Genomic DNA, 10360 nt, shown 5'->3' with positions numbered 1-10360 from the left:
CTGCATTGAGAAAAACATCCTAACTCCTGAGGATCTCAAGGCTGTTCATGACCTGCCCCCATCTGCTTCTTCAACCTCATTTTCTGTAGCCCTCCTCTTTCTCCTCTTAGCTGCTTCAATCCAGCTTCCTTTCTCATCCTTAGCCACATCAACCTGTTTCCTGCCTCTAGGCCTTTGTGCCTGCTATTCCCCTGGAATAGCTTCTCCCTTGGCTCTTCTTGACTAGCCCTTCTCTTTTTCTTCAGGATTAGGCACCAATGATAATGTGGGTGTGAGGCTGCCAGTGGCCATCCTGGCTAAGACTGAAGGCAAGCACTGATGACAGACAGAAAAAGGGAAGGAAGGAAGAAGGGAGGGAGGGAGGGAGAGGGAGAGAGGGAGACAGAGACAGACAGAGAGAGAATGGAAATGATATCTTTTGAACCCCTGGATTCCGCTGTGCCCTAGGTAAGACTCATCCATTTGAATTCCCAGTACACAGGCAGTGACAGTTTCCTTTTTACTTTAGCTGCTTTGGGTTGGGTATGTACCACCTGCCATGGAAAACACTGACTAAAACTCCACGTGTTCTCTCCCAGCCACACCTGTGTGTAGCAAGGGTGGAAAGCGGACGAGTCTCTTTTAGTACTGGGTGAAAGGTGTGTTTTCAGGATTCCCTTGCAAGCTCCCTCAAAGAAGGTCTAGACTCTTTGGCAGAGTTGCCCAAACCATTTCCAGCTCACCACTAAAATCTCCCATGGCCCCCACCCCATCATATCCTTTTTCTCTTTCTTCTTCTTCCATCTCTTCCCATCTTTTGCCCTAAGGATGCTCAAAACTCCTCTTTCCTGGAAAAGAAATCTTCCCTCTACCCAGTTATCCTGAGGCAGAATAGATGGGCTCCAGGCTAGACATTTACAGCTACCCTTCTGTTCATATTTATTGAGGTAGGAGATAGATGGGCTACAGGCTAGATATTTTTGCAACCGGCCTCCTGTTTATACTGCGAGATAGAAATGACAAGAGGAACTGGGTAAATAGCTGGACTTTGTCTCCTGTGGACACTTTAAGATAACAGTAATGGCAGGGGCAGAGAGGGGCTAAGCCCTGCTCAGGTAAAAAATCAAGAGATCACATATTTCTCATCCTTGGAGTCAGGGAGACCTCAACTGCACATGCACAGAAAGGCTCCTTGAGGGTCAAAAAGAGTGGGGGGGACGCCAGACTCTAAGTTTTGCTAACTTCCCAGGGACCCTCGCACTGAAATCCATCTTGGCTAAAGGATGCACACACACATAGGGAAGGACCCTGAGATTAATCAGCTATGGGGTCAAAACAAGACGACTGGCCAGAGGAAAACAAAGACCAGGAGGACTGCCCCCTTACAAATGACTTAAACTTCCCAAAGGCATCACCCTCTCTGAGCTGGCCTGTGAGTCTCTCTGCATATATTCTGCTTTTCTAATAAGTGCCTTACTCTCCTTTCTACCTTCTGTCTCCTTGTCAAATTTTTTTTTTCAAGGCAGACAAGACCTGGGGCCCAGACTATAGCCACAGCTTCTCATGGTCTAGTGGTTAGGACTTGATGCTCTCACTGCCACCAACGAGGTTTCCATCCCTGGTCAGGGAATGAAAGCCTCACTGCAAGCTGCCCCTCTCTGCTGTATCTGTCCAAAATCAACCCTTTTAGATTACGTCCTCTCTCTCCCACCCTTCACCAACAAACGGCTTAAAAGAGATTACACACTCCCCTCCATTTTCTCATCATCTCCACCAGTTAACCCTGCCACCAGGCCTTTATACTCAACCTTCTAGTGAAACTGCATCTGCCAATGGTCACCATCACCTCCTAGATGGTCAACTAACCCATGGCCTTTTCTTGGTCCCCATGCTTATTGCTCTTTCTGCAGCATTTAGCTTAGCTGACCATGCTTTCCTCATGTCCCCTGGCTTCTGAGGTACCTAAAGGTTTTCCTACCTTCCTGGCCATTCTTTCTGGTTATTGGAATGTTGGCAAAACCTCTAGGCAAGAGTGATAAGGTGAGTGCCAATGCTTGATTCAATCTCCTTGGTTCAAGTGAAACCACTCAACTGGTTATTAGTCCTACTCCTTTAAAATTTCACCTGAAAGGGCCCACTTAGGTTGCTCAGAACAACCTAATGCTAGTAGATAAAAATTGAAATTGTCTAGGCACCATTCTACAATGGGAACTGTTTATTTCTTTATGCTCTCTGAACACTTGGATAGTATCTACAAATGTCCACTGGATTTACCTGTCCAGGTATCCCTCCTCCATTCATACTATACACCAGAACTTTAACTTGAGGTCTTAAAATGGATTGGCTAGAAAGACCAATCCTGCATCATAAAATGAAGTATATACGGTACAATTAACAGTTATTTTAAGCATAAATAGTGAACAGATATAATTAAAGTGAGGCTCCTGTGTTAATTGCTGATCCTTCCTTACCTGGGTATTGGGAAAAACCAATGGTTGGTTTGTCTGTACGAAGTTCAGGCACTTGATCCCAATTTAGCGATATTTTCTGACCGTTATGAAATGAAAAGAATTATTTTCTTATAAGGAAATGATCAGATCTTATGAGTTATGAGCAGATCCTAGTCTCACTTTTTCCTGTGTGTAGTAATATAGCAGATTTTTGTTCTATTTTGTTCCTATTTTCACTTTGACTTTGATTAGGGACACTTGCGGTGTGGTTGCTGGAAAGACAGACCACACACGTGAGCTTGGATGAAGTAGGCAACAATCATGACCACACTTCAGCTTAGAACCTTCTTTTTTAAGGAAGGTCCTTCAGGCATTTTTATTAACAAGCAGATATAAACTTGGCAAGAGCACCTTTCAAAATCACAGTTCCAATTATTTTTGTGAGGTCAAGAGAAAGAAGAGAACACAATGGTGGTGGCTTAGCATCAAAACAATAACAATCAAGTTGCTGACCTTATGCCTTCCATCAAACATAACTATCACCCGCTCTGTTCCCCGACCTCCGAAGGATGAGGAGAAGCTGGCATTCAAGACTTGACATTAATCTAGACCACACGTAGCACTTGCTTTGATAGCAGACACAGCTCCCACGCATACCCATACTTGGACAAAACGGTGGCCATGTTCTCTGTGCCAAACCTTCTCATCTCCGACCGTCTTCTAGATCTTGAAGTATCTGATTCTCCCCGGGCAAGGGCGGACCACTGGAACTGGACCTTCAGGAGCAGGAACGCTAGGCTGCGCCACCTTGGGTGTTTTCCCCACGTGAAACGTTTCTCCTGAGGCTGACTCCACTGAGGCCACACCCGAGAAGGCGTGGCGCAGGTCGTAGTGCGCCGGGTGTACCGGTGGGGGGATCGGGGGAGCTGCCACGGCCCTGGGTCCCACCACCAGGGAGGCCGCGGGCAGGCCAGCTGGAGAAAGCGCTGGCCCAGCCGAGCCCTGTGCAGGCGTGAGGGGCCCTGCTTCGGCGCCATCTGGTTGGGGCTGCGGGAGCACAGGCTGGAGAGAGGACCATTTCCTTAGGTTAGCTGCCTTTCTCTTCCTTCCAGGTGGAACCCCACCCAATTCTGTCACGGTACTAATTTTTATTTGCAAGGAATCTGGCAAAAAAGAACTACCTAGGTACAAGGGATGGTCATCAGGGCTCCACGGGAGGGGTAACTGGCCTGCGGTAGCCCCTTTCTCACCAGCTGTGTTGGGGATGGTAGACTGACACTGTTCCACGAGCGAAAGAACCCCACCTTATGGCTAACCTTCACCAGTAGCGTCACCCTCTTTTTCATCTACACCTGCAGCCACAGGGAGCTGTCAGACAGATCTGGCCACCTGGACTCAGCAACTCAGAAAACCACGCCCACTGCCCCCGCCTCTCCCCGCCCCCGCTCCCCAAGCCAGCAAATAAAACACGTGGCCTCGCCAATTGCACACTAGGGAGGTTCTGCCCTGTAACCACCAGTTCGTGGGAGGGGAGGGCATGGCTGAAACAACCTTTTGCTTATTGATGATTTCACATTCCCTTGCACTATCTATATGGTGGGGCTCAAAAGGACAGGCAGCAAATGCCCCGAAATTACTAATGCACCGCAGAAAGGTGAAGGGGTCATTGTATTCTGAAGATAAGGGCAAGTACATCCATGACGCCCTTACCTGTGTTTGGAACACCGTGCAGGTCACTGCAACATCTTCCCCACCAGCAACATTCTCAGTGACCATCCCCTTACAGAAGCCATATTGCTGCCCACAGAAAGAGAGGAGTTATTTGAACCAGTCCAGAAAGTGGACTTCTCTCCCAGTTTCACTTATACTCCAACACATCAAGGGAAAAAAACTTAAATTCTTAATTCCTTTTTTTAAAAAACACCTTTTCCTAAAGCGTATGGTTTCTGCTTATATTTTATATGGAATGTAGAAAATACAGGAAAGCTTTGGGAATGAGAGAGATCACCCATAATCTCAGAAATGGTGGTGACCCAGGAGAACTTCTCTGCACATCTATGTGTTTCTTTCTTTTAACTACTATTAAATATCATTTAAAAACTGGCATCCCTGACTACACCATTTTGTATACTGTGTTTTTCACGTGCTATAATGATAGCATTCTCTTATATCATTCCTTATTCTTTGAAAATGTAATTTTCGTGTCTGTATAATTTTCTATTTACTAATGTGCCATATTTTATTCAATGATTCCCTCCTTTTGGACATTCAGATCTTCTGGGGTCATTTTGTACCTGTCATAAATCATCTTTATAGATATATCCTGTCAAACACGATCATCTCTTTAGGCTAAATTCCTAGAAGAGGACATTACTGGCTTAAGGACTTGAAAGATTTCATATCAGAGGTCTATCTAGAAAATCTACACTTTATACTCCCGATGGCCTGACATGACTCATCTTAATTAGGAAACAGCCTCTCTAACTCCAGGGGCCTCCATTGGGTGAGAAGATCTGGTGATAGCTCTTAAGCAGGGGAGATGACACCCCAGAGGATGGCCTGGCACAACCCAGCCTCACAGGGAATGCATATTTTGCATTCCTCTTTTCTGCAGCCCCAAGATACGAATTTGCTCTAAGGATGCTCTGTTCCATGACTGGCTTTACCAACCCAATGCCTAGCCCGCTCACCTTTTCTGCCAGCAGGTTGCACTTGGCTGGGTCTACGACCTCTTTAGCAACACAGTCAGTGGCAGCCACTGCAAACTCCACAGAAACAGAAGCTGGAAGAGGCTGATGAGGATAAATGAAAATTTTCATGAAGCAACGTGACTCAGCATGAAAAAAGGCTGGTAAGGAGAGGCCAGAGGGAAGTAGCGAGGGCCCTGGCATTGCACAGTCCAGGGAGCACGGTTCACGGAGACCACACTGCGTGGCCAGGAAACATGCCCCCAGCGGCTTACATAGGGCTTACGGTGAGACACTGGGTTTTTGAAGGGCTTGCATACAGAAGCTGGGGTTGGGTCTTCCCTGAAGGAGGTGCAGGTATCCACTGCCCATCATTCAGAGCAGAGGTGAGTTTTCAGGTAGAAAGCAGGAACCCAGAAGGCTGACCTTACACTGACCTCAGTGGGAACCCTGCCTCCTGCCAACTTCCCTATTGGGGCTGCACTTTGAGACCCACGGCTCAGGTTACTCCAAGATGGGGTGGGAAAGTAAAGAAATTAATTCCTCTCCCATGTATTTTGGACAGCAGGATCAAATGAAAAATATAAATGAAAGTACAGAAGATACTTATGCTTTTCTATCTTATAGTTCTTGGAGCATATGGACACTTACAATAATAAAATATCTGTTACTTGTTATAGTCTAGGGCGGGGGTGTTCTGAGAATCGCATATTCTGGTTAATAGAATTACTGCCTATAGTGTATTTCCAAGCATGCCATGGCTGGCATCCAGAATACCAGTTTTTAAAAATATTAGAAATATTAGAATTCCATTGCATTCAAATGTGCTAACCCAACCACGGTACAATTAGGTTTTTTTTTTTCAGTGATTCAGAGGCATTTTAGGATCCTGCCATTATATGTAAGTATGCCCATGCCTTTGTAAGTATCAATTACAAGAGCGCTGTAGATGTTCCGTGGTGATGGGTGATGGCGATGTGGAGACCCATGAATTTACAGTGGGTGCTTCTGGATAAAGTGGGAACTTCCACCCTGGTGTTAACTGGAACCGAGGAACTGGGGACACACAGCATCTGGCTGTTTTGTGTTGAAGTGGCTTAGGTGGGGGATGCGCTGACGGTCCTCGGGGTCCTTAGGACACTCAGAATCCTTTCTTTCCCTTTTCTCCCACCACCCTCGTTGACTTCCCGTGGCTGCCCCTGCACCGTCCCTCACCCCTGCTTCACCACGTCCACTCCCGAAGTGCCACCAAACTGCCCAAACTGTCAGCAGGATCTCAGTCTTACCACAAATTGAGCCCGAGAAATTTCCACAAGTTGAAAGTAGGAGCCGCTTTTCTGGGCGTTGAAGGTAGCCAGCGCGGCCTCTACTGCGTGCACCACCCGGCTGTCGTTGAGCGGGGCCAGCAGGGGGCAGTCTGGACACACCTTGTGCACGTCCTCGGCCGAGTCTGCGCACAGAGCGAAGAAATCAACTTGGCTCGGGGCTGTAATTCTCTGCGGCACTTGCCCCCGCTCTGCTTATTTGAAAGGGCTAAAACATGCTCCAAATGTCTGCACGAGGATTCTCTGCTTCTTACTAAACCTTCGGGTGGCTCCTGCCATGCTGGCATTGTTGCAGAAGCCCCTCTCACCAAGGGGCGATTTCCACCTCCAATGAGAACAGCTCCTTAAAACACAGTTTTAAAGTCCCCAAACCCAGGAAACTTGGCTTCTTTTCATCACCAACAAAGTGGCTAGAACTACTTCTGTTGAAAACGGAAGGTTCAGGTTCCCTCCTCACTCTCTCTACCAGGTAACTATAATAAGAATAATAATCATCTCTACCTGGACTGGAATCACATTTTGCAGACAACACGGAAAACTGTCCGTCCTGTTTCAGCACATTGAAATCGCAGTCTCCTTCCACCGCCTGGGGAAATAAACCCACAGTGAGAGCCCGGGAGGAGGGCTGACCTCTCACTTCTCACGGTTGGGGGGATGGGGGCGGGACGTGGATGTCAAAGGTGAGCCTCACAAAATCTCCTTCACTGGGTGATGTTGAAACATGACACTGGTTTCGCAGGAGGTGGGAGTACGAAAAAAAGGTGAATTGTAAAAATCAGCCCCAGGGAAGGCGCCATCAATTGGCAATTTTAGCTGCCCCCGCGGCAGTCGCCCTAAGAGGGGCACTCACGTGCTCTTTCAGCTGCCTCACGCTGCAGTTTGCCAGGGGGGTGGGGTCCAGTACATGGCAGGTGGTTTCCAGCGTGTCTATTTCAAGGTCAAACACCTCTCCCGTGGGCCGCTGTGGAGACAGAGAATGCAGAAGTGAGCAGCTTGATACTGCTGAGCGGGTCCAAGGGTGAGCCCCTACTGGGTTTGAACTCACTCCCTGTTGGAGAGGTAAGAAAGAAGGGGGCGTGGGCTTGGACTGGTTGATGGAAGCACAGCCATCACGCTGAGCTGTATCTGGAAGCTAAAAGTGAATGTTGATACTTATTTAATTTAAAAAATTTCACCCTTCAAGCAGTACTTTGAAAAAGTCAGCTTTGGATTTTTCTCAGTCAATCAGCAAAGTAAGTTGGTGTAGGATAATAACTTACTGTCTCTCTTTTATCTTCTTCATCCCTCTCTCTACTTCTTCCTTCCTTCTCAACATCTACTTTCCTTCCTTCCCCATTTTCTTTTCCTTTCTAAAGGAAAAGTTGCCTGTGGCTTTTTGTCTTTTGGCTTGTAGATGCCTGGATGAAAAGTTGCTGTTCCCTACTGCCCCCTGCTGGTAACGAGAGGGAAGCGTGAGCCTCCCTCTGATGGAGGAAGCAGTGTGTCAGTCAGTCACTAGCACAGAGGGAAGGAGCAGCGGGTAAGGAGGTGATGGGGAGCTTGTATGACTCCTTGGAGTTGTTCCTGCCAGTTCACCTGTTTCTGTATCCTTTCTATAAAGCCCGGAAAAATCCAGAGGGTACGAGTATGGCTATTTTTTCTTTCAGCCCAGCTCTACTTGTCTCTCATGTCTGTTCTGCGTGATTCACTAGTACCTGAAGCCTCAAAATCTCCTTTCCTGGAGGAAGCTGTGTTTTATGATGTGCAGATATGCCTAAATTAACTTCCTGAAAACACTCAGAGCTAGTGAATAGGAGCCTGGGGCTCCTGGGTTTCTCAAACCCTGCTGTTAGTGAAAACTGCAGTGTTGTTCCTTCTTTCCCTCAGACATGCACATTGTGTGTCATTTCCCCTGAAGTGATCAGTGCTTCCTCTGAATCACCGTTGTACTTCACTATGGTTGCAGAACTCCTGAAATCCATCTGGGACAATCCCGATTTCAAATATGTTGTCCCATTGTGAGATCAGATGTCCGTGAGTCAGTCCAGACATCCTGAGGTTTGCCTTATTTTCCTTCCTAGATTGTGAATCTCTTGTGGACACTATGTCTTTCTCACCTTTGTATTAGGTTGCATCATTAAAATGCCAATATTTGACTGCTTTTATTATACAAAACTGGCTATTTCATATGAGTCAACTTAGCATCTCCCATAGCGCTTGACACTGGTTCTTGCCCATGGAAGGCTTGTAATCAGCGTTGACTGAAAGAATTATCCTTCATCAGCTATAAAATCTAATTTCAAAATAGGCAATAGATGGATGGCTTTTCCCCACCTCTCCAAATCACTCAGCTGACCCCCAAGGCACACATTTCCCAGCTTGATCATCATTGTCACCAGCTTCAGGCTGCATTGGTTTCTTGCCTAGCATGTGAGGGGGTGAATCCTTTCATGCCAAGATTTCTCATTGGGATGTGGGTACCTTTCTTGGGGAGGCAGCTTGTGTAGAGGAAGGAACACAGTTCTGGAATTGAATCCTAGCCTGTTGCTTACTATTTTATGACCTTGGGTAAAAAAATGCCCTAATATGTCAGAGCCTTGGTTTCCTCATGTAAGACAAGGACAATACCCCACAGGACTGGGGGTGGGATGAGAGAGGGGTTAAGGAGATGATATATGGGAAAGGGCCTGGCACATAGTAGGCACTTATCAAATGCACGTTTCATTCACTCTCAGTCTTTATCTAGAGAAACAGAATCAAAGGAAAAGAAGTGATTTCCAGTCAGTGGTAGTTTGGAAACTAGAATCCAGTCTCTGGTCCTAGTTTTTCTAGAAAACCACACTTTCTACCTGTGATCCTCAAAATATCATTCAAAGCCTTTCCCTCTCCTCCTGCCCCCATCCAGCACCCTCCTGGAGACCCCCTGACCACAGTACAGAATGTCTCCTCTCTTCCCTCCGCCTGTCCTCTCCCTCCCTCCTGGGAGGAATCAGGGTGTTTCCACTCTGCCATTTCATTTGTGCTGGGAGGTGGGCTCTTAGAGACACCCAGCTGAGCCCCACCCACTCCTACACAGCAGGGTCACTTACCCGCGGCCACACCTTCACACTGTCAATCTGGTTTAAGATGTGCTTGTAGCCATGAGGAAGGTGCCTGTTGATGTAGTCCACGGCCGCCAGGGCTGCTTGCTCTGTTTCTGGGTCATCACAGGCTGGTTCCCTATAACCCAGAACCAGGCCATGCGGGACAGAGTGGCAGCCACAGAGCTGAGCAAGGCAAAGCAGCAGGACGAGGGACTTCATGGTTGCCCTGGAGAGGTCCTGGCAGGTCGGCAGGCGGGTAGCTGGAGGCTTCAGGCCCAACCCAGGTGCTCTGCTGGAAAAGGCAGACTGGTGGAGGGTCCAAAGGCCCTTTATTTGTTGGAGCCTGTGGAAGGATTGCGTAAGGATGTGGGATGACTTCTGTTCTGGTTCCAAAAAAAAGCCCCCTGCAAACATCAGTCCTGGAAAAACAAACAGGTTAAGACATCACTGGTCCCCCTTTGGCAGAAATCTGCCAGAGTCAATGCTTGCTTGGGGGTGGGTGGGGGCAGATTGGGGGGTGGGCTGGGGAGATGCTCCAGAGTCAGCTTGGAACATGGTAACAGCAGCAAAGAAATGAGGCAGCTGAGAGGATGAGGTGAGCACCAAGGAGAGGAGGGGCTGGCACAGCTGGCCCTGGAGTGCTGTGGATTTGCCAGCAGAGGGAGTGCCCTCTACTGTAAGCTGAGCGCACAGTGGGGTCCATGTGGGGAGAAGTAGGCATGTTCAGCAATTTTTTTCTTTTTTTACTGGAGCATAGTTGCTTTACAATATTGTGTCAGTTTATACTGTACAGCAAAGTGAATCAGCTATACATATACATATATCTCCTCTTTTTTGGATTTCCTTCTCATTTAGGT

General features: G+C 47.6%; 1 protein-coding gene across 1 annotated transcript; it reads right to left on the bottom strand.

The window, feature by feature from the left end:
* Positions 1–2760: 2760 nt before the first annotated feature.
* On the bottom strand, positions 2761–9922 carry AHSG (alpha 2-HS glycoprotein). The gene is made up of 7 exons (XM_082461533.1): positions 9510–9922; positions 7292–7402; positions 6943–7027; positions 6403–6566; positions 5120–5221; positions 4140–4226; positions 2761–3491 (listed from the first exon to the last, which is right to left on the bottom strand). The coding sequence occupies exons 1-7, from the start codon at positions 9915–9917 to the stop codon at positions 3150–3152; spliced, it is 1299 nt and encodes a 432-aa protein (XP_082317659.1). The 5' UTR covers positions 9918–9922; the 3' UTR covers positions 2761–3149.
* Between the last annotated feature and the right edge of the window lie 438 nt (positions 9923–10360).

The sequence above is a fragment of the Balaenoptera physalus genome, assembly GCF_965194825.1.
Source record: "Balaenoptera physalus genome assembly, chromosome: 4".
Lineage (NCBI taxonomy): Eukaryota > Metazoa > Chordata > Mammalia > Artiodactyla > Balaenopteridae > Balaenoptera > Balaenoptera physalus.
Note: the sequence above shows the minus strand (reverse complement) of the source record. Positions and strands in the feature narration are given on the sequence as shown.

What these genes read in the sequence shown, in the direction of transcription:
- AHSG (XM_082461533.1), bottom strand. Translation starts at nt 9,917, where the DNA reads ATGTTTGCAGGGGGCTTTTTTTTGGAACCAGAACAGAAGTCATCCCAC. An exon ending in GCAACCTGCTGGCAGAAAAG is followed by an intron (nt 4,227 to 5,119) that starts GTGAGCGGGCTA and finishes TTCTGTGGGCAG; the next exon opens with CAATATGGCTTCTGTAAGGG. An exon ending in GCACGGTGTTCCAAACACAG is followed by an intron (nt 3,492 to 4,139) that starts GTAAGGGCGTCA and finishes TCCTCTCTCCAG; the next exon opens with CCTGTGCTCCCGCAGCCCCA.